The 27903-nt window shown below is 33.3% G+C and overlaps 1 protein-coding gene across 5 annotated transcripts in view; it reads right to left on the bottom strand.

Annotated features, from left to right (window-relative positions):
• The window catches only part of LOC132738979 (YTH domain-containing protein 1-like), a 37507-nt gene extending 11875 nt beyond the window's left edge, over positions 1 to 25632 (bottom strand). For 2 of the 5 annotated variants that reach the window (XM_060726614.1, XM_060726613.1), the window contains exons 1-13: positions 25475 to 25632; positions 22595 to 22702; positions 22129 to 22341; positions 21090 to 21209; positions 17531 to 17632; positions 17000 to 17167; positions 15670 to 15858; positions 15017 to 15165; positions 14691 to 14745; positions 12837 to 12954; positions 12389 to 12473; positions 11935 to 12104; positions 9547 to 9623 (exon numbers count right to left, since the gene is read on the bottom strand). In XM_060726614.1, the coding sequence (XP_060582597.1) occupies positions 9547 to 9623; positions 11935 to 12104; positions 12389 to 12473; positions 12837 to 12954; positions 14691 to 14745; positions 15017 to 15165; positions 15670 to 15858; positions 17000 to 17167; positions 17531 to 17632; positions 21090 to 21209; positions 22129 to 22341; positions 22595 to 22702; positions 25475 to 25502 (1582 nt within the window). In that variant the 5' untranslated portion in view covers positions 25503 to 25632. The remainder of the gene's footprint in view (positions 1 to 9546; positions 9624 to 11934; positions 12105 to 12388; positions 12474 to 12836; positions 12955 to 14690; positions 14746 to 15016; positions 15166 to 15669; positions 15859 to 16999; positions 17168 to 17530; positions 17633 to 21089; positions 21210 to 22128; positions 22342 to 22594; positions 22703 to 25474) is intronic. The other 3 variants (XM_060726615.1, XM_060726616.1, XM_060726618.1) reach the window with 3 other exon arrangements.
• Between the last annotated feature and the right edge of the window lie 2271 nt (positions 25633 to 27903).

Below are 27903 nucleotides of genomic sequence, written 5' to 3' on the forward strand. Positions count from 1 at the left end.
TTGACAGGAAACAATTGAGCAATTTTTCTAAGGATTTCCTAGCAATCATTGCTGTACAATTTTATCAAGATCTACCTGGTGGCTCAGAAGATGTTGTTTACAGGTGTTTTTTTTCTCTATTTTAAGCTCTGGCAACCTTTTGTTCAGCTAAAATTATTCGATATTTTGTAAAAAATTCTAAAAAGTTGAAAACATACCTAATACATGACTTGAAAGTTTTTTTAACATGTGTATAATTATATAATCTGTCACTTCTTTTGAAAAACAAGTTAAAATAGTGCAATTTTTCTCAGAAGTTGCAACAGTTTGATATTTTTGGCTGCTTTTGGAGTTGTTTTTTTTCAAATTGGGAAAAAAAGGCCATTTTGGATGGAAATGGGACCTTATTTTGACTCCTGATGATAGGGTGAAATGCCTTATAAATCTACCAAATGGTTGAGTAGGAGATGTCGTTAAAGGTTTTCCTATTTTTTTTTTAGCTCTGGCTGTTTAGTTGACCAGAACCATTTGGAGCAATTTTATTTAAGGTCAACTAAAGGATCATTCCTGTATTGAACCGTCCAGTTAGATAGGTAGAACCTTGAACTGTAAATCGGGACACCCAAACTGTAAATCGGGACACCCAGATTCAATTCCCCAACAGTGCAGGTAACTTTTGTTATGACTGATAATGAAATCCTATCTATGCTCTGGCATGTACAAAGTTATCAGTTCTGGAAAATGTCATAATTTCGACAATATTGGTCAAAATGAATCAAAGTCACTTTGACCATAACCTGTATATCCGAAACCAATGACAATGACAATAGATTCATTTGATTTTGGCCTCTGGCCCATATCAACAAAATATATACTTAACAAGCATGACATGACACAAGCAATGCCCACAAATTAGGTTTTCAACAATAGCCAATGCAAGCAGAGCCAACACTCACAGCTATTTCTTATTACCAAATATGCATTATACAGTCACACGTGTATTAAGCGACCGCCCTTAATGAAACAGTCTCTTAAGACAAAGCATGATATAAAAGTCAAAATTTATAAATGACATCTTTCTTTTGAGGTGGGAATGTTTTTCAACTTCATTTATATCAATGTTGAGTAATTAGAATGCTCCGATCTTATGTAAAAAATAACTTTCTGATATTTATTGACAAAACAGTTTTGATCCATTGCTTACATGTTTGACATTTTTCCAGAATTTTTTAACTTCTCCGTTGATTTTCCTTGTCTCCAACACCTAATAAGTGAAGATGTTTTCTGTTGTGCATTATTTCATTTGAAATAAACAAACTACATCTAATTGTTGATTAATTTAATTGCTGGTCAAGTTCAAGGTCAATTGAATGCAGTCTAAACGTCAACAAGCGAAGGGTATGCACCATCTCAGAAGGGGCGGAGCATTGCATTGTTTATTCGATATTATTGGATAATACACGTCACGCGTATACATAACTTCATTTGCATACGCTAAAACGGTTTGAGAAAAAGTTTTTCGCACATTTATATGTTGTGTTTTGATTGTTGACACTTGTGACATTACGAGACGGCGTTCTCTAGAAACACAATTTCTTGACAGGTAAAAGTGGTTGTTCAATGAAAAGATTGATCTCAATTAGTTTACTAATTAGCGGTCGCTGGTCCCGTTGAGGAAAAGTCGCTTAATACATAAAAGATATAGAGAGAAAATGATCGGGGGAAATTTAAAGTGGTCGCTTAATACACGTGGTCGCATGGGCAAGTGAGACTGTAATGCAAAGGGAGAATGTCATTCAATATGTCCTTTTTGTCCTAAAAATCAAGAATAAACCAAATCCCTCAATAATCCAGAAATGTCATAATAACACAAATTTGAAGGCTATGTCATGCAGTTTTCAAAACATAGTTGTCTACTGAATGGGAGCCATACCAATAGACAGTTTGTGCTTAATACAGACAGTAAACCCACTTGATGTGTTTTATTTATGCCCTTTGTTTACGTATTCCACCTTACATTAGTATTATAGTTTATTAAAAGATTTCTACCACCTTATATTAGTATTATACATGTAGTTTATTAAAGGATTTCTAAGTTCACAGACAGCTATATTTAATTTAAATCCATGCTAGAGATAATGGATCTTGCATTGGGACTTTAAATTATGATACTCAATTATGTGGATTCACTTGATTTTTATTTTTGAATAAGTGACCTAGTTCCATTGCCTTTTAAATAATGATAAATTATAATAGGATAAGATCACAGCTAAGGTGGACAATATACCCTCCATAATCTTTATCTGATAGTAAAATGTTTATATCTGCACCTGAAATAGTGCAAAAGTATTAAACAAGATTTTTCCATTTAAGGGCTGTCACCTAATTTTGACCTCAGATGACCCATTTTCAAACTTGACCTAGAAACCATTTGAACAACCTTGGTGACAAATTCCAAGATATTTGGACTGAACATACAATGTATTACATTTATAGTGTTAACAAAGATTTTCCATATTTGGACTCTGTGGTCTAGTTTTGGTCCCCAGAAGACCATTTTTAAAGTTGAGCTAGAAATCAAGTAACTCCCTTTCTGACCAATATCCTGGACATTTGGGTTGAAAATACTGCCTTTGTACAGTGTTAACAAGACTATTCAATATTTGAGCTGCATGACCTAGTTTTTGACTCCAGATGACCAATATTCAAACTTGAGCTTGAAATCATATGAACAACCATTTTGACCAATTTCCAGGACATTTAGACCGAAACAGTAGCCTCTGCAGTGTTAACAAGGTTTTTCCATACTTGGTCAGTGTGACCTAGTTTTTGAACTTGGATGATCCCTTTTCAAACTTTAAAGGGACTCCACTGATGTTTTTTGACATGATGGAACTGAAAATATTTTTCCAAGACTGATATTCCGTTTGTTGTAGGTCTTGACCAATAACTTATGTGCAAAATATCAGATCATTCACTGTGAAAAATTATCGAAATCGCTTTTGACTCAAATTGGGCCAATGTTAATGCAAAATACGATTTTCAATTTATCTCTGAGTATATTTCTTAATGACTTTTTGTATATCTTTCTGATTTAAGTTCCCCTGGGGATTTATATAAACAATTCAAATTTCATATCTTTATGCTTATAGACATCAGTGGAGTTCCTTTAAGGGCAGAGACAATTTTGACCTCAGGGTCAGTATTCTTATAACTTTTGTATTAGGCTACAAATTTGTACTACATGCAAAATATCTAAGCTCTGTGATCAAGATATTTTTTATTAAAGAAGTCTTCATAAACTAAATGACCCCAGGGGTGGGGCCAATTTCTACCCAAGGGTTGTGATTTATGCACCTTTTGTAGAAGTCAAATGATCAATGTTGCATGCTAAATACCTAAGCTTAGGACATTGTAGTTTCCTACAATTAGACTTGATCATGTTTTCCTATAAAAATCTACATCAATCAAACCAGGGGCAGGGCCAATATAGACCCAAGGACATGATTTATATCAGTTTTGTTGAGGTCCAGTCCACAGTCAGTGCAATGCAACATGCCAAATATTTAGGCTTTGGGCATTTTTATCTTACAATGTACAAGTCTGTAATTACTGACCACTGAGGCAGGACAAACTGACACAAGGGGGAAAAATTAATATTAATTTTGTTAAAGTCCACAATGCAATGTTACATCCAAATATCTAAGCTCTGGGCATTGTAGATGCACAATATCAATTAAATGTATTCCAATTTTTAGTCTATTTAAAAAAGTGCAGGGAGGGCCAATATTGACCACAGGGCCATGATTACCAATAATTCCCTAGAGGTCCATAAGGCAATGCTATGTAAGCCAAACATCTAAGCTCCGAGCATTGTAGCTTCAATACAATAATATCTAAGGAAGCCCAAACCTGTGTTCTGCACCTTGTCATTTTAAAAGCAAACATTTCTGCCAAATAGTTTTAGTTCAAAAGATACAGAGTGGACACAAAATTTTGAAATTCATACGTAATGACTGTGACCTTGACCTAAGGAAGTTCTGCACACTACACATTGTCCTATTATGGTAAACATGTCTGCCAAGTAGTTTTTTTCAATCAGTTCAAAAGATATAGAGCTGACCAGAAATTCCTTATGTATGAATGGACATTTTTTTATTTCTTTTTTTTTTGTTTTTTTGTCAGAGTAGGTCGACCAGACAGTTCAATATAAAGAACTTGTTGTGAAAACAGACAAACGGCCCTTAAGCTGTGCTCACTACAGGTTACGAAGACCTTGAGGCATTGTTACTAAACAAGGGGGCCAATGGCCTTAAAGCACTCACCCTAGGAAAGACTTTTATTTGTGTAAGCAGTGAAAGCTAGGGTTTTTTTTTTTTAAAGAATTTGAACAATATTGGTCACTAGACCAAGGGTTAACCACTGGACCATTGGCCCTAGTAGCCAAAAGAGTTCACTAGACCTGACCTGATTTTAACAGGACCCAAATTTTTTATACCCCATTTTTAAATCACTACTGTATGTTCAGTATTGATGTAGTCATAGTATATAACATCTAATACTGTACACTTCAGATTCATTATTACTTTTAATAGTGTCAATTTTAAAGTAACCATACCTTCTACAAACCTCCCTTCAGTTATTATTTTTTGCAACAAATAAGTCAAACAACATTTAATGATTTTAATGAAGCTAGTCTCATTTTACAACTTTGTTTACAATGAGGCATATTTTTACAGGAAATTTGTAGTGACACACCATCTCATGATGCTGATTATTTGTGCCAGGTTACATGTATTTGAAATTCCACCAGCTAGTGATAGTTACGGTGTGGACAAGCTGTTTAAGACCATTTTTTGGCATTTGACCTTAAAGTATGACCTTGACCTTTGACCTAGCCATACGGTTTTTGAACGCGACATGATGTCTCATTACTGTCAACATTTGCATTAAGTTATTTGAAATTCTGCCTACTACTGACAATTAGGCCCTGGACAAGCATAATCCAGACGGACTGATGGACGCATGCACGCACATACACCAAACCACCATTGTGACATTTATGTTGAGCTCTCGGCAAAATGGCTTGACAAAAACTTACTATTTACAGCTCCTTCTACTTTACATAATGCAACAACTAATCAGAAATTCCTATCTAAATTATTCGCAATGGCTAAAAATAGACTTTGGATTTTCAAACTGGTCTAAAAATATACGTAAATTTACAAAATAATGCAAGATGAGTTTCAAATAATATGTATTGGATGAATTTTTTAACTAGACCAGCTGAACCAGATACAAACAGACTTTACTAGCCAAGACCATCTGTTTACTAGACAATGTTGTTCAGTTGTACTAGACAATACTTCATGCAAAATATATGTTTGTTTGTTTGTTTATTTCATTTTACGCCTTTTCCCAACATTATTTCAGTCATATAGGCGGGTAGTTTCCTAACCATCGTTCCTGGAGAGTTACACCAGTACTAGACTACCTTCCTCTGCGCTTAACTACCAAAGCATCTCCCGGGGATCAAACCCATGCCAGAGAGGTAACTGGATTAGAAGTCATCGATTCTAACCCCTCGACCACGGAGGCAAAATATATTCTTAACCTAAATTCAAAGCTGTACATCAAACAAAATGTAGTCACTAAGTCAACATTTAGGTCATCTAATATCAGAGTTGGATTCCACATCTGAATATCTGCACATTGTCCAAATTTTATAGCTGAATGGAAAAAAACTAAGAAAGAAGGTCACTAGGTCAAAATCTAGGTCAGCTGACATCAAAGTTCAATTGTACATCTAAAACTGAGTTTCACAGCTGTACATCAAAGGACAAGAAAGTAGGTCACTTGGTCTATTCTAGGCTAGCTCATATCAAAGTTAAATTCTACATCTGAACTGTGCACATGGTCCAAATTTCATAGCTGTGTATCAAAAAACAAATTAGATACCCAAGGGCAACATGTCAAGCCCATTGTCACATCTGACCTTGAGGTATGACTTTGACCTAGTCAAACAGTTCTTGCATGTGACATGCCCCCTAATGATGTTGAACATAAAAAAATGATTTTTACCAGGTTTTTTGAAATTCCACTGGCTTATGATAGAGTTACGGTGTGGACAAGCTGTTTAAGTTCATTTTTTTTTACATTTGATCTTAAGACCTTGAACTTTGACCTGGCCACACGGTTCTTGTGCGCAATATGCCATCTCATGATGTTGATTATTTGTACCAGGTTATTTGAAATTCCACCAGATAGTGATAGAGTTATGGTGTGGACAAGCTGTTTGAGACCATTTTTTTGCTTTTGACCTTACAGTATGACCTTTTCCTTTGATCAAGCCATATGGTTCTTGCATACCACACACCATCTCATTATTATTAACATTTGTGCTAAATTATTTGAAATTCTGCCTACTAAAGACAGAGTTATAGACCCAGATAAGCATAATCTTGATGCTAGTATAACCTTGACCTTTGAACATCACCACTCGGTTCTTGCGCACAACACACCATCTAATGTTAAACATTTGTGCCAGGTTATTTGAAATTCCAGGAGCTAATGATTTAAGTTTTGGTACGGACGTCACAAGCTGATTAAGACCATTTTTTTTGCATTTGACCTTAAAGAATGACCTTGACTTTCAACCTAGCCACATGGTTCTTGCAGGGGACAGATCTTTTCATGATGTTGAATGTTTGTGCCAGGTTATTTGAAATTTCACCAGTTAGTGATAGAGTTATGGAGCGGACAAGCTGTTCGAGACCATTTTTTCCATTTGACCTTAAAGTATGACCTTGACCTTTGACCTAGCCACATGGTTCTTGCGCATGACACAGTGTCTCATTTTTATAAACATTTGTGCCAAGATATTTGAAATTCTGCCCACTTTTGACAAAGTTACGCCCAGGACAAAAAAATAATCCAGACGGACTGATGCACACATGCACATACACCGAACCGCCATTTTGAATAACAGGATTGTTGACCAGACACAAACAGAAAAACAGTCTTACGTGCAACCAATGAATTGGACACAACATCTATTCACAACTTTTAGCAGGACTGGATATACACAAGACCTTAATCTTTAAGCTTAATCTTTAAGCTGGTGACCATATTCTTTTATGAAACATCGTCATCATGCCCAACAAATTTATGCTAAGTCATTTTAAAATCCATCCAGGGATGACAGTATTGTTGACCGGACACAGCCATAAATAAACATGTATATTTATGAACATTTCCTGGGCTTTGGTTCTGTCAATTAAAGGAGTTACAATGAAAATTTTGGAAATAGGTCATCAGCTAATATAGTAGTACCTGTTAGTGGTAAGAGCAGAAGTTCCTTCATAAAAAATGTTTTATTTGTGTTTGAAGTTAAAAGTAATATGGCAACATTGCAGCTCAACTGGTGGAGAAAGACCTCAGATGCCCTTACGTGTTACTGTTAATAGAGTAACAAAGTCAATGGTATCAACACTATCAATTAAGAATCAGCTACTAAATTTGAAAACATGTCGTCATGACTGAATCCAAGAACAGTTATATTATTTGCCGGATTGTGAATAAATGACAGACAGAATTTGCACATATTTGCACATATAGTTATTTAGTTAGATTTCATTATCAAATACAAAATATAGCCACAAACTGAACGGAACCAGGTCAGACTGCATCACTAACAATACTCAGAGATAAGAACTCTGTCATAGCTTTGATGCAAATATTCAATGTAAAAGGTCTTGTACTGGAACACCTATCAAACTAATAAGATATACGTTTAGAAATAAAAAATTTAGGGGCAAAATGTTACTTAGTCAATAAATTTCTGGAGATCCCAATAAAACAAGCAATTATCATAGTATTGCAAGCAATCCATAAGTCCCCTACCGGTAAGAGCCCAAGCAACATTCTGAAGGGCCATTGGCCATTCACTTAGGTTCCTATTTTAAGTAAATTTGTTGAAAAAGTTCTTTAAAAGTGATCACAGGAAACAATTCTTATGTACAGACAGACGGACTGAAGGACACTCTAAAGTTATTTTTTAAACATCCCTGTTATCAAAATATAACATTTTTAAAATCCTATCATGAAAATGGAGTAAAAATTACCAATTTCTCAAAAAAAAGTCTAAGTTCAAAAGGGGCATAATTCTGGAAATAGTCTTGCTAGAGTATTGAACACTCACAAATGTTGAGTGATAATAAGAAACATTTATATGAAGTTTGAAGTAGATACATTCAGAAAAAGAAGTTATTAAAAAAAACAATGTTTTTTTCATGAAAATTTTAAGTTCAAGGGAGGTAATTCTGATAGATTTTGTGCTAGAGTTGTAAACCTTGTCACATATGATGTGGTTGATGACAAGCAACTTATATTTAAAGTTTGAAGAAAATACCTTAAGAAATAAAGAACTCATGGTGAAAAAACTTAAAAACTAGAATCAGAAATCTTGAAATTCAGTCTATTTGTTGCCATAGCAACCAGAATTTTCAACATAGGAAGATAAGAAAACAATGTGCATAATTTCCATACTGCCATCTACCCATATGTCAAGTTTCATAAACATATTTTCAGTACTTTTTGTGTTATCACTGGATCCAGGTTATGTGTAAAATTTGCCATATTTTCAGTCTATTTGTTGCCATAGCAACCAGAATTTTCAACATAGGAAGAAAAGAAAAAGACGTGCATAATGTCCATACTGCCATCTATCCATATATCAAGTTTCATAAAAATATTTTCAGTACTTTTTGCATTATCGCGGGATCCAGGTTATGAGTAAAATTTGCCATATTTTCAGTCTATTTGTTGCCATAGCAACCAGAATTTTCAACATAGGAAGAAAAGAAAAAGACGTGCATAATCTCCATACTGCCATCTATCCATATATCAAGTTTCATTAAAATATTTTCAGTACTTTTTGCGTTATCGCGGGATCCAGTTTTGTGGACGGACGGACGAACGGACGTTCTCACAGGACAGTAATTATGTGGCTACTCTATTGTTCTCTCTATTGTTCTTTTTAGCCACACAAAAGAAAATAACCACATAAAAGCATTACGGAATGAATGACATCAAAGAGAAAGAACAGTTACCTATTGTCCCTCTAGCCACATAATTACTCTCCTGTGAGTGCGGACGGACAGACGGACGGAGGGTAAACCTAAAGTCCCCTCCGGTAAACCGGTAGGGGACTAATAAATATCATTACTATCTATATTACACAATAAAACAGCAGTACAAAACCAGTATAATTACTGTATGCAGTGACCGTGTGATCTGGTTAGGATTGGTTTCACTGACTGAACTTTGACAAAATATTAGGCAAATTTCCATTACTAGGTCTAGGTGATGAATGATACAGGTTAAAACATTTATGGAGTTTGGAATCATTTGACTATGATGTTTTTTGAACACTTGCTTTTATCAAAACTGGTTGGTTGGACAGGGGAAACATTTTTGACAAAATCCAACCTATATATAAACAGACTGATCTTCTATGTCATCTGTTTGAAACGTATGAAATAATATAAGAACACAATTAGAAATTACCTCTATCCCTGCCGAAGTCTTGTCGACTACGTTTTGGTGGAGGACCATAATCTCTTCTAAAGTCTGGTCTTCGCCTTCTGAAAGTTGGTCATCAGGTAACATTTGTTGGATATTTATTCAAATAATTTGCTTCATTACATAATTACAAAACATGTTCATCCAAAAAGTAGTTGATTAAATTTAAGCAAGGAATTAAACTATATGGTTTGCTATTTTAAGAATGTCCCTCATTTAGATATCATTTCTGCAAGTTAATTACTGAAAATTCACTGGCCAACATTTTGCAATTAATACTTTACATTTATAATGAAGATTTTCTCACAAAAATGACATCTTTAGTTTGTTAAGTAATATACATACAAGATATCTTCAGTATATCTATTTCTTTGCCTCCTATTTATGTAAGAATGAAATAATGCAATGACCACTTCATCCATTTGCTGTCTTTGATATAATATGTACTGAACTGTATCAACATAAAAGTTTCAAGAAACAAACATAGCATTTGAAGTTTGACTGGCCTGATCTAAACAACTTAAAAAACACTAACATTTAATAAATAATCTTTGTTATAGACTGTATAACTATAAGTAAAGAACAAATAAATATTTAGACCTTTTAAACAAGTAACACATTTAAATACTGAAGATATCTTATTACAAATCTCTTTATTAATCAATTTGAACATTTATGTATTACATAGAAATAATATATCAAATTACATATACCATGTCCTTGATTATTAATTACTAAAGAGATTGTGTAAAAAATAACTAAATCAGGAAATAAATAATGAAGTGTTGCAACTTTTTAAAATAAATTTTTGAGAAAATAGATAATAAAGATTGTTATTTATTATTTCCTGCCTTAGTTCTCGAGTTATCTTACAAAGACTTTATATTGATATTATTTATGACATATCCAAGGTAAGCAGTTTCCATCTGCAGATTACAACATTTATGAAAAGAGCAAATTGTAAATTAATTTTTGTGAATTCTTGGGAAAAAAGTACTTATTTGACAAGAATGTAAATAATTAAATCACACATCATACATTTAATCTATGTAATTTATTTACAATATACTTTTCATTAAATGTTGATGTAACTGCTGTATATTGTCAAAAGCTTTGTTTGAAGTTTGAACTCTGTATCATCACATCAACATTTCCAATGTTTTGTTTTTTCACTATGTATATTTGTATAGAAAACCGATAATCAAATATCTTTTATCTTTTTTTATCTAAGAAAATATTATATTACAAATAAATTTCAAACTTCAAGAAGCTGTGACTAAGCAAAACCATTTCCAAAATAATGTTAACATGTTATACAAACCTACCGTAGTGTGTTTTATAAATCTCCCAGCGTTATTTTGGAGGGCTCTGCGCTCCGAAAGAAGTCACCAATATAATAAATATCCAAAAGTGCTGGACAGATATATGTGACTAACTAACACAATGCACAGTTCATAATGCAAGTTCACACAGTCACATTTCAACAATGTGAATGTGTGGTTTACTTCTCCAAATAACCACACAAAAACTAAATGTCCACATAGATATATAAAAACAAAACACTAGTCCAGACGTAAGTAGAAATGTAGAAATAAAAACAGCTGTAGTTTCTAACACTTGCAATAGATTGTCCATTGCATGGAATCTTCTCGGGGGAAAAACTAAATAAAGGATTAAGTCAATTTCGCACACGATCTTCTATCTACCTGAAAATGTCCTTTTTATTTACGGAATTATTCTATGTGGTTATTTATTAAGCTCGATATATTTTATCAACTAATTTCATTTCACTTTAATAGAAAGTCTTTTGAGAACTGCATGCATACTTCACTGCCTGCCTTTATTCATTTTCCGATATTTATATATCTACGCAAGTCCGTATTTACTAATAATTTACTAATTTTAAGTCCAAATTAGTCCGTTATTTTACACTTCCTACTTTGACACGAGGCTTGATTATGCTAAAAGTTCTTATTAATCTTTATACTCTCGTCTTTATTAAAGATTATTCTGGTATGCTAAGGCGCGTTTTACCCCTTTAATCGTGGTGAGGATATTTTCCTGAAATATCCCAAAAAGGAAATAAAATTTAATTAGACAAACCCACATAAAATGATGATTTGTCAAAGATCATGCCCTATAAAAGAAATTTACTTACCATTTATTTAATGTATACATTTAAACCCCTTGAATTTCTGACCCCATTTTATCATTTATCACCTGAATTTTTCTATTTTCAGAACCTACTTAATAAAGGTTCTCTTTTTTTTTTTTTTAGATTTTTTTTCTCAACTACAACACATATTTTTCACACTGATCAATTTCCTTTGCTGCATATGTTTTATATACAGTCCAAAAAGGAATAGTTCTAACCTAAAATCCCCGCGACCTCTGAAAGAATCTCTCCCTCGATTTGTTCTGGAATTAAAATCTCCTCGCCTAGCACTTGTTCGTTTAGCTTCGCGCACTATATCGTTCAAATCCACATTATCATCAGTGGGAAACAACTTGCAAAGAGCTTCACCACATCTTGGTTCGATCTCCTGACAACAGAAAACATACATGGTTGTACTACACTAAATTCTTTCTAAAGAATACCCAAACATCAACCCCAAACAATAAATACAATTAAACAGTTTTATCATTATTACATTTCTTGAATAATGATAATAATTTACTTATCTTAACATTTAAGAAGTGTTTTTGTACAATATGTTTTAAGTGTGATAAATAACAGGATGTCTATTGCCAACATTTTTCTTCCAATGTCATGATATCTAAATACTTATCCATCTTTTATCAAATTATGCTGAATTCTGTTTAGTACCTGCCCATCTCTCCCAATTTTGACTGGACGGTTTTCATTCCAATTATTATGTAGATGTGTAGTCTTCATGAAATCTAGTTCACGCCTAGAAACAAACATAAAAGTACACATTAAACAGATTATACTATTCATAAGTGTCCGGCAAATTTCTACCATTCTTTCTATCATTTTTACAAATGTAGAAAAACAATTTTTACATTGAAAACATGCCATCATAATATTTTTTAATTAATATATGTCTACTCAGCTTTGGTTCATCAAAACTTCATTTTTCTACATGAATTTATATTACATTTGCTATAGAATAAGTTCTCATTTCTTATATAGTCCTACACTGACTGCATACCTATACTAAAAACTAACCATTAGTATAAGTACTAGTATAGTTTACCAATATCCAGCACATGGATTCGAATTGATTGTTTATTTAATTTAATGAAAAACTTACCTGCTGATCCAATCTAGTTTGAAGACTCCACTTAATGCCTTAGCACTGAGACCTGGAGGTAGTACCCATCGTATTGGTGGATGATCTTTTGTTGAAGGTGCTGCTAATCGTGCACAACCTAATGATTTATAACTCATGTATATTAGAGATAACATTTTCATAGACATGTAGCTACCTATTGTTTATTACTTCATGACATAATACAATGGTGTAACAAATTAAACAAAAATAAAACAGATCTATGCTATAGTGGATATTAACTAACAAAGAATTGAACATTACAAACTCTGTCCATTTTATGTTATTGTATCATGCTAATGTATTTTTAAACAATCAAGATTCTACGATAAAATCATAATACATTTTCAATAGCGAAGCTGAAGGAACTAGAACTGCCACTATCATGGCGTGAATACCCCCGCATACCACTTTGTCAGAATCAACAGTGGCCATTTAGAGCTCAAGGACAACCTCCCTGCCAAATCTGAGGTTACTAAGCCAGTGCATTGCTAAGTTTAGTATTCTACATGCTTCAAATGTGAAAATGTCAAAATCAATACATTGCGGACAGGACACTCTTTAGCAATTGAGAAGAAAAGCTTTTTTTTAGTCAAGGTCCCTGTGACATTGACCTTTGACCCAGTGACCTCAAAATCAATAGGGGTCACCTTATAGTCATGATCAACATCCATGCCAAATATGAAGACTGTGGGTCAAAGGAATCTTAAGTTAATGGGTGGACAAACTTTTTGAAGTCAAAGTCCCTATGACCTTGACCTTTGATCCAGTGACCTCAAAATCAAAAGGGGTCATCTACTAATCATGATCAACATCCATGCCAAATATGAAGACTGTGGGTCAAAGGAATCTTAAGTTATTGGGCAGACAAACTTTTTGAAGTCAAAGTCCCTGTGACCTTGACCTTTGACCTGGTGACCTCAAAATCAATAGAGGTCATCTACTAATCATGACTAACCTCCATGCCAAATATGAAGACTGTGGGTCAAAGGAATCTTAAGTTATTGGGCGGACAAGCTTTTTGAAGTCAAGGCCCCCATGACCTTGACCTTTGACCTTAAAGTCAATAGGGGTCATTTATCATGACTAGCCTCCATGCCAAATATGAAGACTGTGGGTCAAAGGAATCTTAAGTTATTGGGCGGACAAGCTTTTTGAAGTCAAGGCCCCTGTGACCTTGACCTTTGACCTAGTGACCTCAAAATCAATAGGGGTCATCTACTAATCATGACTAACCTCCATGCCAAATATGACGACTGTAGGTCAAAGGAATCTTAAGTTATTGGGCGGACAAGCTTTTTGAAGTCAAGGCCCCTGTGACCTTGACCTTTGACCTAGTGACCTCAAAATCAATAGGGGTCATCTACTAATCATGACTAACCTCCATGCCAAATATGAAGACTAAGGGTCAAAGGAATCTTAAGTTATTGGGCGGACAAGAAAAAACCGACGGACGGACGGACGGACAAGCTGATTCCAGTATACCCCCCTTACAACTTTGTTGTGCGGTGCGGGGGTATAATGATGTAAAAAGACTCATTTTGACATATAAATTTTGGTCTAGTCAAGATATAGTCACTTTCATGGTGTAACAGAATAGACAGGGAACATTTTTCTAAATAGTAACCATTCATCTAGTTTGCTTAGAAAAGCAAAAGCAAAGTTGGTCTCATTTGGATTAACATGTACAGGTTGTATGCCACTTTTACCACTATGTAAATTTCAGAAACAAATTGCTTGCTGATCTGTGTGGAAAGTGTCCAACTAAGCAATCTAAATATTATGGCATGATTCAGAAATGTAAAATTATTATTAAGTATTATCAAAAGCACATACCTTGAAATTTACCACTTTCTTTCACAGAAAATACAAGAATTACATTATCACATTCCTATAAATAAAAAAAATTGAAAGTAATAATGACTTACAATCTTAACATCTTCCAATTCTTGTCACAAATAAAAATAGTATCTTGAAGTTACAAAGAGGGTACAAATATTTTGTAATTACCAAAGCATGACAATATTTTTAAACAACAAGAATTTTTGGAAATCCTATGGCTATTATATGCATGAAATAAAATATGACAGACAAGCTTCCTGATAAAAGCATATTTTTCAGTAGTTTTATACAGCCTGCACATATCAGATATTAAAGATTACCCTGTATGCCTGGTTGAGCCTTGCTTCATTCTGTGGAGGAGTGGACCATACACATTTTGCTTTAGCTAATGCAACATTTTCATGATTGTTACTTTTCACAAGGTAGTACCTTGCATTCTTAAAGAAGTATTTCAACTTCTTCTTTCGAGCTGAAATGAAACAAATACATTCCCATTTTACTCAAACAATGGTTTATGGCATATAAGTCACTTGTTACCTTAGGAAAGTAGTGCTACATGTGAATTAATTGTCATAAAAGTAATATTTTGACTTAAATACAAAATATTTTATTATTGTAATTAATTGCCAAAATTCAACATAAGATGAAGACAGATCAATAAATTGGCAAATGGGTAACTTTCTGAAACTAAAAGTGTACAAACAATAAAAAGCTTTTGAGAAAAAAAAATTCTACTTCACAATGGACCTTTTATTTTACACTTTGTTTCAGAATTTATCTTGCTACAGTTGTATTACATTTATTTCAAAATCTGAACTTTCTTCTCAGATTACTGTAAGAACTTCTAGCTTCACCATTATCTACTATCCTAAACAGCACTTATACCTTACCCTCCCAATTTCTTTATCACCTTCTACTCAATACCAGGCTCTACTCAACACCAGGCTATGTATAACTGATGTATCAAACTCACCCTTTTCCTCATCATCACCAGATTTTTTACTTCCTTTATCACTGCCTTCATCACCAGACTTCTCATCATCATCTTCATCCTCCTCCTCTTCCTCACTTTTATCCCACTCTATAGGTGAGATTGCCCGCCCATCAGATGATTTCCTCTTGCGAGGATTTCCCTCTTCATCCCCACCTTCACCATCAGACTCTACAATACAATACAAATATTTACAATTAATAGATTGATACTCATGATCTCATACTTATCATTTTGTTCAACTTGAATTTAAGTAAATATTTAACATAAAATAAACAGATCTTTTAATCTGATGTTATGAAATCATAGCCATTTACATTTATATGCTTATAGCAATGTGATAATGAATCAAGGAGATATCAAGGTGATGCAAGCAATAGTTTCAGGCACTAAATAGCATATTATTTGATTTATACATTCTTTACTTTAAGGTTTAACCGGTTATATCAAGGTGTTGCAAGCAATAGTTTCAGGCACTAAATAGTATGTCATTTGATTTATACATTCTTTACTTTAAGCCTTAACCAGTTGAATGCGAGTACTGGATTTTACATCAGTCAATTTGAGTTTAATGTACATCAATATCAAATATAGGTGTGCAAGCTGAACTTGCTCCTAACTGGTGGCAAAGGCTAACCACTTTCGGTTTAAAGCAAGTAAAGAGTCAAGAAGGTGAAATTACGAGAAACAAGCATTTTCTTTCATCAACTAGGAAGATAAACATAAATTGTTGCAATCTGGCATGATCAAAATACTCATCATGCTCACATAAGAGATATAATCAAACTTATCTACAATCAGCATTTGACTGCAAAGCAGTTTTCACACATGCCAAAATTCATTTATAAGTAAACAAGAAAAAAAATAAAGAAAAGAAGCTTTAAACCTTTCAACAGATTTTTCTTTTTCAACAGCTTTAAAAACAGTAAAGTTCAATGGTTTAATTATCTTATAAATACTCTTGTACTGATCATCCTACTACTGAAGTAATATCAATTATTCATTTATTTCTATTCAGCACAACAAGAATGAAATGTTTCTGAATGGTTCTGTTGAAATATTTCAGCCGCGTCACGAAGAAACCAACATAGTGCGTTTGCTTCCAGCATGGATCCAGACCAGTCTGCACATCCGCAAAGTCTGATCAGGATCCATGCTCTTTGCTATCAGTTTATCTACTTGTAATAGAGTTGGTAAGCGAAAAGTATGGATCCTGATCAGACTGCGCAGACGCGCAGGCTGGTCTGGATCCATGCTGGTCGCAAACGCATAACGTTGGTTTTGTCAAGACGCAGCTCATATTGATATATACCCATTTCTGATCCACCACCAGACAGAACATCCTGACTATGCTGTTCACTGGTCTCACTACGAGTGTCAAAGTCATTCTCCATCACCTCAGGATTCAGGATCTCCTCTGATGTTTCATGTAAGTTACTATCATTTACTTCACTATTGTTTAATGATAACTCGTGCTCAGCTGTAATATTAAAACTTCTTTTTTTTTTTGGAGAAATTGAGCTTGATGAAGTAAAGAAGTGGCAATCAACTTTCAAATGGTTTACTTACTTTGACATTTACATACCTAATTAAACCATCCGTTATTTATATCTGATCAAAGGTTATCAGGAAAATGACACCATTTCTTATCATTAAAAAAATTTAGCTGTCTTTGGTCTGTTGAAAGGTTTCTTACTAATCACAACATTTTACCAGTAAAATAAATCACAAGCACTACATTCACTACCATGCACAGCAACTGGCAAATTATCATCAAAAATAAAAGAAAGCATATAAATAAATAAGGAATTTAGATTCACAACTATCTTGATTCAATTAGTACCTATGGATGTCTTTTCCAATTCGTAATCTTGTAGAATATCAACAATATCTGTATCTTTCATCGATTCTTTAGAAGTCTTGACCAAATCCAGGAGCTCTGTCTCTGTGGAAATGACAGTCACATAGCTCCAAATAAACCAGATTATAACTTTCTGCTATAGCATTTCATATGAATATCATTGCTTTTGTTTTATTATTTCTCTATAAATTCAATATATAAGTGGGATGTTCTTTTATAAATTACCCAGTTCCCTATTAATTTTAATAACATACATTTATGTTATCCTTTTCTCCAAATACAAAGTAAGGTCAGGAGAAATGTGTTTGAACTTTTAGAAATTCAACAAAAGAATTCAAAAACATTTAAAAGCAAAATTACCACTGGTTTAAAATAATTTGGTAACTATGTAAATAATACTAGAACTCCGCGAGTCGGATGTGTCGCCTTGTGAACAATGTAGTAAAGGAGAAATGGCCAGGACAAAAATGAAATTTGAAAATCAACAAAGGGCAATAACTCAAAAAATAAGAAATGCAGAGCAGCAGTTTCTGTGCACTGCACTTCTTATCAATAAGATCTATCATCCTATTAAATTTCATATCTAAAGCTTTTATAATTATTGAGAAATGGCCTGGACAAAAATAAAGTATGAAAATAAACAAAGGACAATAACTCAAACTAGAAATGTGTCATCATGCCACGGATGCCCCCGCATGCAGCCAAAATTTCAAATGTTATAATATTTAGTTCCAAATTTGTTTGCACAAATTATTTTTTTCATTCTAAGTTCAAAGCCCTTAAAACTTTTCAATGTTAACACAAACCATTTTTATACAATGTTCAAGGCACTGAAATTATTCAGTCTTAACCATTTTTATACAATGTTCAAGGCACTGAAATTATTCAGTCTTAACCTTTTAAAAATAGCATATTGCATATTTGTAGCCAACATAATGGCTATTACATTTCCACAAAAGTATGAGTGCTGAAACTGAAAGTTCAAAATTTTTCCAACATTCAGGAAAGATAAGTTTGTCTAAAATCATTGAACCACGACCAAATTCAAACTTAAACTGCTTATTCCTAAGATGTATCTATATTATTTTCAAAGTGAAAGGGACATAACTCTGCCAAAAAATCATCGAACCATGACCAAATTCCAACTTGACCTGCGCATTCCTTTGACATATCCATATGTCAATTTTGAGTTGAATATGTAACACTGTTGGGTTGATAATGAACAGAAACTGTAAATTTCATATCATTTTCAAAGTGAAAGGGGCATTACTCTGCCAAAAATCATTGAACCATGACCAGATTCGAACTTGGTCTGCGCATTCCAAAAACATATCCATATGTCAAATTTGAGTTGAATGTGTAATATTGTTGGGAGATAATAAACGAAAACTGAAAATTTCATATTATTTTTAAAGTGAAAGGGGCATAACTCTGTCAAAAAATCATCGAACCATGACCAAATTTGAAATTGACCTGCGCATTCCTTTGACGTATCAATATGTCAAATTTGAGTTGAATGTTTAATACTGTTGGGGAGATAATAAACAGAAACTGAAAATTTCATATTATTTTCAAAGTAAAAGGGGCATAACTCTGCCAAAAATCATCGAACCATGACCAAATTTGAACTTGACCTGCGCATTCCTTTGACGTATCGATATGTCAAGTTTGAGCTAAATGTGTTGTACGATTGGGGAGATAATGAACGGAAACTGAAAATTTCATATTATTTTCAAAGTGAAAGGGGCATAACTCTGCCAAAAATCATCGAACCATGACCAATTTCGAACTTGACCTGTATTTTCTCATGACATATCCATATGTCAATTTTGAATTGAATGTTTTGAACCGTTTGGGAGATAATGAACGGAAACTGAAAATTTCATATTATTTTCAATGTAAAAGGGGCATAACTCTGCCAAAAATCATTGAACCATGACCAATTTCGAACTTGACCTGTATTTTCTCATGACATATCCATATGTCAAATTTGAGTTCAATATGTGCAAGGGTTATTAAGATAATGAACGGAAACTGATGATGACGGAAGGACGGAAAGACGGAATGACGGAACAGGGTAACACTATATGCCCCTGCCATTATATGGCGGGGGCATAAAAAATAAGAATTGCAGAGTACCTGTTCTTGTGCACTGCACTCCTTCTTAATGAGATATATCATCTTATGAAGTTTCAAGTCCATAGCTTTTATACTTTAGGAGAAATGGCCCGGACAAAAATAAAGTATGAAAATTAACAAAGGGCAATAACTCAAAAAATAAGAAATGCAGAGTACCAGTTCTTGTGCACTGCACTTCTTCTTAATGAGACCTATCATCCTATGAAGTTTAAAGTCCATAGCTTTTTTACTTTAGGAGAAATGGCCCGGACAAAAATAAAGTATGAAAATTAACAAAGGGCAATAACTCAAAAAATAAGAAATGCAGAGTACCAGTTCTTGTGCACTGCACTTCTTCTTAATGAGATCTATCATCCTATGAAGTTTCAAGTCCATAGCTTTTATACTTTAGGAGAAATGGTCCGGACAAAAATAAGGTATGAAAATTAACAAAGGGCAATAACTCATAAAATAAGAAATGCAGAGTACCAGTTCTTGTGCACTGCACTTCTTCTTAATGAGAACTATCATCCTATGAAGTTTCAAGTCCATAGCTTTTATTCTTTAGGAGTAATGGCCCGGACAAAAATGCAGTATGAAATTTAACAAAGGGCAATAACTCAAAAAATAGGAAGTGCAGAGTACTGGTTCTTATGCACTGCACTTCGGGTCATTATAAGAAGCATGCATACCAAGTTTGAAGTCAATCCAACTTATAATGACTGACTTATGCTCCGGACAAGCTTAAGGGGACGCCGACGCCGACACCGACGACGACAACGACGCCGCCGACAAAAGTAACCCCTATATGTCGCCTTTTTCAAGGCGACACAAAAATTCTATTTTAATTCATCATGATATGAACAAAATCAATAAATACAAAATAATACTAAATATATAAAAAGGTGTCATTTTCAAAACCTTTGAATGATTCATGAACTTGTAATTAAATATAAAATATATCTACAACAATCAAATGTCCTTCTGTAAACCATTTGAAAGCATTTTAACAACATAGCAACTCAGAGAAAAATACAGAACTTCAAGCACATGCAACACCATTAATTCTCCAGGGAAATTTTCAAGTTGGAAGGTATTAAAGCAAAGTCACAGCTTATGTTTCACATCTTTCAAACATAGCTGTTTTAAAGTGCTACAAGTATAATAAAAAGCACTTTACTACCATTTACAATAACATCTATATATACGTATAAAAAATCTTAGACATATTATAAAGCATTGTTTAAAAAAAGTTATTAAAAATCTAAAAAAAAAAATAAATATTTTTTTACATCTAACTACTAAACATGTACATTTAACTGCTTCTTATTTAAAAGCATTAAAAAAGTAAATATCCCATGTTTACATTTTATTTAAAGATTTTTTCACTGAGATTTTAGTAATTATGCTATATCCAACATACCAGGATCTGTGTTATTTTTATCATCATCATCTTTAAAATCGTCATCAACCTCTGAAGCTTCCTCTATTACATCAGCCACAACAGTCTTTCTTGCTTTCTTCTCAGCAGAGACTTTTCCAGCTGAAACATGCAATATAACATTTGTTCACATTTGCTTAAAACTAAATGTTTTGTGCCACAGACTTGAAACTGTGTGTATCAGACTTGAAACTGAAACTTGAATCACTTTGGAATAATCTTAAGTATTACACATGTACTACTTTATACAATTAAAACACCTCCTTTTAAAACTGACTTTATTAATTAAATTTGTTGTTACTGTTTCATTATAATAATATCACAAGAAAAAATGCATTAAAGAAAGACATTAAAATTAGTTTTGATTATTTTGTAATACCAAATATTTCTCACAATTGGGACATAAATTTCAAAATTCAAATTTCAATTTGGCCAAAGTTGTCATAGATAGAGGAAACAAATATCGCATTGAAAATTAGTGATAACACAGGGGAGACATCATGGCCATAATTGCTCTAAAACTGAAAAAAGGTTTTTTTCATAAAGGGAAACACAACCTCAGTCCCCTAAGGGCCATGGTTAAGTTCTTTTCTTTTCTTCACAAATCAAAGTAGTTAATTTAACAATATTAGTACTAGGTCACCAACACCAGGTCATTTCACTTTTATTATATCAAAATCTGACCTACAGATTTGACCAAAATGAATTCATTGACTATTCAATATCAGAGGAAGTGACCACAACTAATAACCTGAGAGTCACTTTGACTTTTGACCTAAAGACCTTAAAATCAATAGGGTTTGGTTCACCTACTAGCCATGGCCAATGTCCCTACCAAGTTACATAACTATGGCTTTTTCCAGAATAACCTTAAAGAAATTAATCAGACAAGGTCAACAGGACGTCATAGATGGACCACCACATTGTATTATGCTCTCCATATATTAAGTAGGAGCATAGAAAAAAAAAACTTTATCATCATAAATCTGAGTAAATCTTGTTATGTCTTAAATCTGATTACTTTTGGTTACTGCTCTTTTTGTTGGTGTTTTCTTTACGACTTTCTTTGGTGTTGTTTCTTCTGGCTTCTCCTCAGAAATAGAATCATCAGCCTTCACTGATTCAGCCTTTTTAGCAGCAGCTTTGACTGCCGCAGCTTTTTTAGTAGTTGCTGATACTTTCCCTTTTGCTTTTGATGTTTTCACTGCAACCTTTTTCTTTACAATTTTTTTCTCTGAAAAAAAAATACAGTACTTTTAATGCAATTTTCTCCATTTCTTATTTTAATCTTACAGTAAAAAATATTTCTTCAAACTATTTATTGATCATCTCAAACATTTTGAAAAACAGTTTTCCGTTTTATATACACATATTTACCAATGATAAGATAGACAAGATAAACAAACTTAGCCAATCCTAAATTAACCACTTCTCTAAAAAGGATTCACCTTAATACATTTTGTGTACTGTTATATCATAAGACTTACTGGTCGTTGTTGCAGAAGGGTTATCTTCAACATTATCTTCTGTGTTGAGATCATCATCTCCGGGGTTACCATCAAGAATATCATCCAAAACATTCTCTACTCCTTCTCCTAACAAGATAATAACATAGTTGTAAATAAAATGTTAATAATATTAGTATAACATTGCATCAATTAACCACAAAATAATAAGGAAATTCATACCACATGATAGTCATAATGGCCCAAGATCACTCGGCTGTCTATATACGCATTTAAGAAACAAGTCAATATTTGGTCCTTGCAGGAGGTATATTACAAGATATTGTTAATTTTCAGTTATCACAGTTCACAGCAAGATTTCAAATTTAGCTGGTATGAGATGTTGAGAACATTTACAGTAATATTCCACATTAAATTTTTGCAATATATTTGAATTTTTTTTTAAGATTGCAAAATCTTGTTTCTCAACAAAACAAGAGTAAAAATGGATACATTTTGGAGCATCATCACTTGTAGAGGCGCAAAAATGGTGATGTTTCAAGTTGACAAAGGAGCTGATTTACCTGATTATCTGCCAAATAACAACTGTTGCTGTTTTAATTTTTTGTAAAGCGTCTAAGAGTCATTACTATTATTAATGTCTTAATTTGTAATTTTAGAAGATAGGCTTATGCAAGTGTTCGAAATATCTCAGTTTTTTTTAGCATTTTCCTTTTTTTTTTGCAAACAAAATGGTATAAATTCTGTTTGGTTTGATTTGAAGGTGTAAGTTCTTTAACAATTCAATACTCTTTCATCAACTTTATTATTTGTTTCATATATTGAAAGCTTAAATGAATTATTTCCCAATTATTTTTTGATGATTGAATGACTTTATTTCATTAAAGCCTTCCAAAAAGCCTTCCAAAAATATGCTATTTTTTTCCTTCATACATTACAATTATATAGTTATTTATATGCAGAGGGTAAGTGTTTATCAGTTTTTTGTTGTTGTTTTTTTTGCTTTAAATCAATGCTGAGTTTATAATAATGACCATTAAAAATCATTTAATAATATTTCTTTATAATTAATGTCTTTATGTAATAGTGGTATATACAATACACCTTCCCTAGTACTAGGTTTTTTAATATTTATTTAAACAAAGGATTATACAGAGTGAGTAGATCATTACTGGTAATGATTACTGCTATAACTTTTATATATTTTATATCATTACTTTTATAGTTAAATATTTTCATCAGTGTTGCATCTAGGCCGCACGATTGCGTCTATTTTTTGCAGCCCACGCATTTTAATGGAGTCAATGTGCTCCAAGTTGCGCATCTGACAATCTTTTTGACTTTAATACAGTTAATCTTCATCATATATGGAACGCTTCTGCCATGTTTGTTTTCATTCGTGGTATTGATTATTATGAAATTAGGCAAAGCCTATGAAAGGGAAGTTGGTTAAAATAATCATTTATTTTTTATTTAAAATTTTCCATTCTAAAGTTGTCACTTGGTATTTCATGCATAGCTTCCGTTTTCACTCAGAACACCTCAACAATTATTTTTTAGCAAAAAAGTTGAGATTTTTCATTATAGGAAGCCAAAGCCTGGGACCCTGTCTTTGACTTCACCGCAACTGGCCTGTACCGCTAGCCACTTCCAATCAGAAAACATCTCATCTTGGTATGTCTTCTAGTTCTAAACAAACATAATTTCAAACATTTATACCGGGAAGTCAAAGGTGGAAAATCAACTACCTTTTTTAAGGAAAAGAGTCAACTCGACCCTATACCAACTCGGCACGGGTCAACTCGGCACAGGTCAACTCAGCCCACTTAACAAAAATATATATAACGTATTAACTTTGCTTTGCATTTTGTTAAGGTAAATGAATAATAAGAAATATCTTATTAAATTGTATAATTATACATTGTACTTCTGCCGAAATAAAGAAATAGAAAGAAAATGTTATTTATTTGTCTTATATTTATAAACTCTCTCTGTCGAACTATGAAAATAACCGAGGTACATTGAGTGAAAAATCAAGACTTGTTTCCCTTCGCTTGCAAAAGAATGCAAATTTAGCCGTGTTTAAATCGCTAGTTTGGGGCGATTAAATGTCCGATTTTAAAATTTGTTACACCAATTAAAAGCTGGCGATCTTAGCTTCCTCTCAGTATATATTACAACACATTGTTTGACACTGAAGGTAATTAAATTTACGGTTAAACCTACCACGAGTCAGAAATACAGTGAAATAGGCAATCGCGGTTATCTTTACTCGCAATTCTACTGATAAGAAAAGCTTGTCTGCTGCTAGTTCTGAAACTGTCAATCCGTGTTTTATAAATAATTACAATAATAACAATAAAAAGTGATAACTCAAACCTAAATATTAATAATTAAAAAGTGGGCCGAGTTGACCCGTGCCGAGTTGGAAAAGGGCCGAGCTGACTCGGGGGGCCGAGTATGTTTTAGGGCCGAGCTGACCCGGATTCCTTTTTTAACCCACTTCCCAGTTCATAGGCTTTGCCTAATTTCATATTAGTAATACGCCGCTGACTTTCTATCTGTTGGTAATCATAACTGTGAATAATTGTACATTAATTTACGCATGAAAGAGTTTATTAACTAAACAATCTATATCCTAATAGGTTTTTAACAGGGCGACCCATTGCCGAGTTATTTACATGTATAAGGTTGACTTGTCCCTTTACCATTGACAGGTATGTGGAAAAGCATGTGTCAATGTTGTCAGCTAAAATCATACACAACCTACGTCATTAACATTTGCAAAACCATCACATCATCATCAAATTGATCGTTCATTGAATTTGAACACGATGGATAATTTCAATTCATCTAATCATAACAATTATACAACTAAATAAACTATAAGCAATTTTTTACCTTTCGTGTCTCCAGTCTCCGCGCTCATAGCAACAGCAGGACCTTAACTATTCTTTAGAAACTAAGAAAAACGTTATATATTTTCAAGGAAATTGGCTTTGTTTTCTCATAACATGGCTGCTAAATGCATAAATTTGAAAGTCTCGTTAAATCTCGTTTACTAACACGAGACCATAAAACACGAACATTTCCGAATACTTAGAAGAAAACAAGACAAAAACTTTCATTGGTTACCCTTTGTAAAGATAACCAATAGAAAACCACCTTATTTACAACCGGACTGTCACAATTTGACAAGACACCACCACGTCTGGACCAGCAAAACCAACAAATTATGGCTCAATATAGGCAACAAAAAAGATTTTCTGACAACGAAAAGGGGTGCGTCTTTTTTCTATTTAAGTTCTTTTCGTGACACGCAGTCATCTTAATATGCCGCTGTTACCCAGTCATTTTAAGGTGATTCCGCTTTGTCAGCCATGTTTGTTTTCACAAAGTCTGTCCAAAGTGAAAGTAGGCCAAAATTCATACAAGAAAAGCATTGATGCAAAGCATCAAAGGGCGACGCCAAAAGAATTTGATCCAGGTTTGCACCTAAATACTTAACAAAAGATGTGTACTTTATAGCAGTACCATTTCATGTGACCTGGAGGCTTGGCCCAGTTTATGTTGAAACTTAAACCAAAAAGAATAGACTCTGTCTTGCCAAGATGCAAAGACAATTTATAGTCAATAAACCAATCTTAAGATTTACTTTACCAGATACAAGGATACCTGAGTCATCATCACAGGCACAAGTATCACACCTGGGAAGAAAAAATATGACCAGATTAATAAAAAATCTGTGTTCATCTTAAAAGTGTCAAAAACCAAAAAAAATATGTAAATAATGACCCCCTTTTAAAAATATACTATTAACTTTAAGTATATTTTTAAAGGGGGTCATCATTTACATTTTTTTTTTTGGTTTGTGACACTTTTAAGATGAACACAGGTTTTTTTTATCAATCTGGTAATATTTTTTCTTCCCAGGTCTGATACTTGTGCCTGTGCATATAAATAAAAGCTTATTGCTTAGGGTTGCAGACATGTCATTGACATATATTAGACATAAAAGAGGACCTAAAATGAACATCAGGGGGACACCATAGATATTCAGAGAGAACGAGTACCAGCCACATTCACCAGCTGCTATCAGAGATAAGACTTGAACCATGCAAGAATGTCATTACATACTGCAGATGCTTGAAGTTCCATGAAGAAGAAGAAAAAAGAACTTCTTCATGTGCAGTATAGTGTGATCAACTGTACCAAATGCTTTTTGTAGATTTAAAAGTATCACACAATACTGCCTTTGTCCATTTCAAATTAAATGCAATCTATTAAATGAATCAAACATGTGTCAGTTGAAAAACCACTTCTAAACCCTGACTAAAACTGCCTGACCATGACTCGAACCCATGACTTTCAGAAGACCAACTGAGCTATCCGGCCGGCTACACATTTTCTATTTATTAATGAAACAGTTCTAAACCTAAACCTTTTTCCCCACTATATTGATTCATGTACTTGAATTTCTGATGTTTACAGAGCATAGTAAATTAAACTAATGGTTATTTGCAGTAACAGGATTAGAAAAACTTTCAGCTTGACCAGAACTCAAACCTGTGACCCACAGAATAATGTACCGCGGCTGTAGCGATTGAGCTATCTGGCCGCTTACACATTTTCTCCCCTAAATAGTGAACAGTTATAAACCGTGACAGATATATAGATTTTTAAATTAACAGATAATTAATTCTTAATTAATAAATAAGAAAAAAAACCTTACATACTCATAGTCTTTATATAATTAAAATAACAATTTATATAATTATTATTGTATAATTATTTTTACTAAAAAGGGCTAAGACAGTTATTGAATGTGCCATTATTTATAACAGGTCAATTTGAAAGTGAATATAACTGTGCTCATGTACAATATCTATGATAAGAAATGTTATGAAGGCTGATTTGTATTTTACATCAAGGGCACCGGGGCGAAAACATGAAAATGCAACAAACGAACCACTTTGTGGTAGATTTTATTTTCATGTTTTCATCTGGCGCCGGTTACTTTTTGTACTTTGTTGGTTTTCATGTGGCACAAATCACCCACTATAAAATTTAGTGTACAAATTTATTCAAGGACTAGTAACAATCTACTATCTAATGTAAAGTCTGTTGTCGGGTTGGCTCAGGAGACCTGGAGGTTGAGACCGGTGTCCCTCCATTACAAATAGATAAGTCAGAAGCTGTCCTTTTCAAACTATGCACATGTTAGAAAAAAATTAGAATAACTATTCAGAACATGATTTTTTGAGGCTTTATCAATTATATTGCTTGATCCAAGTTTCAGGACATTTTCAATCAATACATGTATTATCATT

Source organism: Ruditapes philippinarum, unplaced genomic scaffold, assembly GCF_026571515.1.
Source record: "Ruditapes philippinarum isolate M1 unplaced genomic scaffold, ASM2657151v2 ctg2655_1_1_1_1, whole genome shotgun sequence".
Lineage (NCBI taxonomy): Eukaryota > Metazoa > Mollusca > Bivalvia > Venerida > Veneridae > Ruditapes > Ruditapes philippinarum.